This window comes from Contarinia nasturtii, unplaced genomic scaffold (assembly GCF_009176525.2).
Source record: "Contarinia nasturtii isolate CC-2019 unplaced genomic scaffold, AAFC_CNas_1.1 Cnas_scaffold_6320, whole genome shotgun sequence".
NCBI lineage: Eukaryota > Metazoa > Arthropoda > Insecta > Diptera > Cecidomyiidae > Contarinia > Contarinia nasturtii.
In genome coordinates, this window is record NW_022203578.1 from 2,159 (window position 1) to 4,663 (window position 2,505).

A 2,505-nucleotide genomic window follows, 5' to 3' on the forward strand; every position below is an offset into this window, starting at 1 on the left:
GTATACATGTATATGTGTGGTCACCGTAGAATCGATTACAAATGCAACTTATAGCATAACCGTGTCGCCAGTACGTCTGGTATTTGGTTCATATTAATTTGGGTTTTGGCGCGATTTAAGTAAGAAGTCAAATCACAAATCTTGTCGAATTTAAAGTAAGTTGCTATACTGAGAAAAATGGAACCTTTGGCGAAGAAACGAAAAATGAATAAAACAAAGGCAGCGATTCAACATTTTGAATTCTTACGTGGAACAGAAGATGGCAAAAAGAAATATAAGTGTGTTCATTGTAAAGAAGAACGTGATGGGACAAAAAGAAGCAATTTGGTGTCTCATTTAAAAAATCATAGTGATGTTTACGCGTAAATGTAAAATGTGAGCGATTCTATTGAACAAAAACGGCTTGATTTGTTATTAAAGTGCGTAGAGCTTGTAACAGTTAATGGGCGCGCATTTTCAAATATTTATGATACTGCGATTCTCCGTATGAACCAGCGCACTTTGAACGAACTTCGTAATGCCGGTCGCGAAGTACATTTGCAAAGCAAAAATTTGGACGAAGTCAAAGACCTGTTACGTGATATTGCGCAAAAAACTCGTGAGAAGATTACATCAGATGTTAAAAATCGTGCAGTATCATTGATTGTTGACGCTGTTTTGAAACGTAACCGTTCTTTTTTGGGCTTCGGCATACAGTATATACTAAATGGAAAACACACATATCGATCAATTGGTGTCATCCAACTTGAAGAATCGCATACTGGCGTTTACTTAGCTGATGTGATATGCAAAAGATTCAGTGAATTCAGCATCGACCTTCGACAAATAGTAACCATAACAACTGACAACGGCGCAAACTGACAACGGCGCAAGAACAATTGCAAAATACAGTTGATCAGAGCCGAAATGAAACATTGGTCAGAGTAGTCACGGCGACAAATCGTAATGATATGAACGATGAAGGAATTGATCAAGAAATCGAAGAATATTTGGCACTCAACGAAATGTCGGACGACGAGGCATTAGATATTTTATTTCGTGATGCCGATGATGAACCAAATGAAGCTGCTATTGAAGAGAATGAAACACTTCTTTCTGTAATTACTGAAAATCTCAATAACGCTGGAGTTAACGTCATTTGGAATGTAAATGGCGTAAACTGTGCCGATCACACACTTCAACTAGGTATAAAGGATGGTATCAAAGCAACATCGCAATCAGATCGAAATGTAATGAAATTATGCAAAAAAGTCGCTGTGTACCTCAGATTGGATTCAACGATGCATGAACTGAGAAATAATGGATTGAAACATGTCAAGCCACGTCTTGAAGTAGCAACACGCTGGGGATCTTTGTACATGATGGTATATTTTCACTTGACTTAATTTTTTATGTAGCCGAATACTCAAAATATTAACTTTGTTAATTTTCTTCAGTTGACAAAACTAATAATTTTTAAATGTGTCTCTTTGAATGTATAAAAGATGTCTGATATAGTTGATCGAAAGGCAAATGTTGAGCACTTGGGAATGAAAGGACATAAGTCATGTCAACTACTTTTGCACAAGTGGAACACTTTGGTAGAATTGATGTTAGTTCTTAAAGATCCATTCAAACGAACCATTCAACTACAAAGGGAGGATTTGACTTTATCGGATGCATACGGTATTTGGACTAAAATGCGACTTTATTTGCAAGCTTTCTCAAGAAAAGTGCGAACAGGTTTTGGTGCATGTTTATACGAAGCTATAAAGGAAAGACAGAAGACAATTTTTATTAATCCCGTTTTACAATCTTCATTGTATCTCGATCCACGTTTCCGATCTGAAATCACGAGAGATGAAGAAAAATGTTCACGAGCCATAGAATTTTTATCAAACTTGTATTGCCGCATTCAAGAAATAAAAAACGCAGTAAGCGAAACAACTAGTCCAAAAAATTCCATCATCATGTCAGTATCCAGTGAACGTGTCGTAAACGATGATTTTGACAGTCCAGGTCGACTCAAAAAATATTTGGAACGAAATTCATTGTCAACAACACCAAATGAATCGCTTGAATTGCCGACACAATCTGAACAAAGCACCACTGGAAGTGATATTAAAACAATCATCGAGTCTTTTCAACCAAAACATCTTGACCTCAACGGATCAATTCTCAATTATTGGGAACTTGAAAAGGAAAATAGCTCAAAATTGTATGAAATTGCTAGTGTTTTGTATGCTACACCACCGACAGAAGTGCAAATAGAACGAGATTTTTCAACACTAGAGTTTATCTTTTCTCAACGCCGTGGCAATATATCAAACGAATTATTGGAAGATATTTTGCTAATTAATTTGAAATCAGATATTTTTGAGGAAATTCGAAAAGAAAAATTAGCCTATATACTTCACGAAGAGAGTCAATTGTAACAGTAACAATAAAAACACCTTCACTTTTTGTTCTATTTCCATTGTGTCGTTAACTAACATTTATTTTAAAATGAGAACAACTTGATGTTAC

At 35.7% G+C, this 2,505-nt stretch overlaps 1 protein-coding gene across 1 annotated transcript; it reads left to right on the plus strand.

The window, feature by feature from the left end:
- The first annotated feature begins 486 nt into the window (after positions 1-486).
- LOC116351802 lies at positions 487-2,414 on the plus strand. The gene is made up of 3 exons (XM_031783944.1): positions 487-664; positions 874-1,364; positions 1,485-2,414. Exons 1-3 carry the CDS (start codon positions 487-489, stop codon positions 2,412-2,414), a joined length of 1,599 nt encoding a protein of 532 aa, XP_031639804.1.
- Positions 2,415-2,505: the final 91 nt, after the last annotated feature.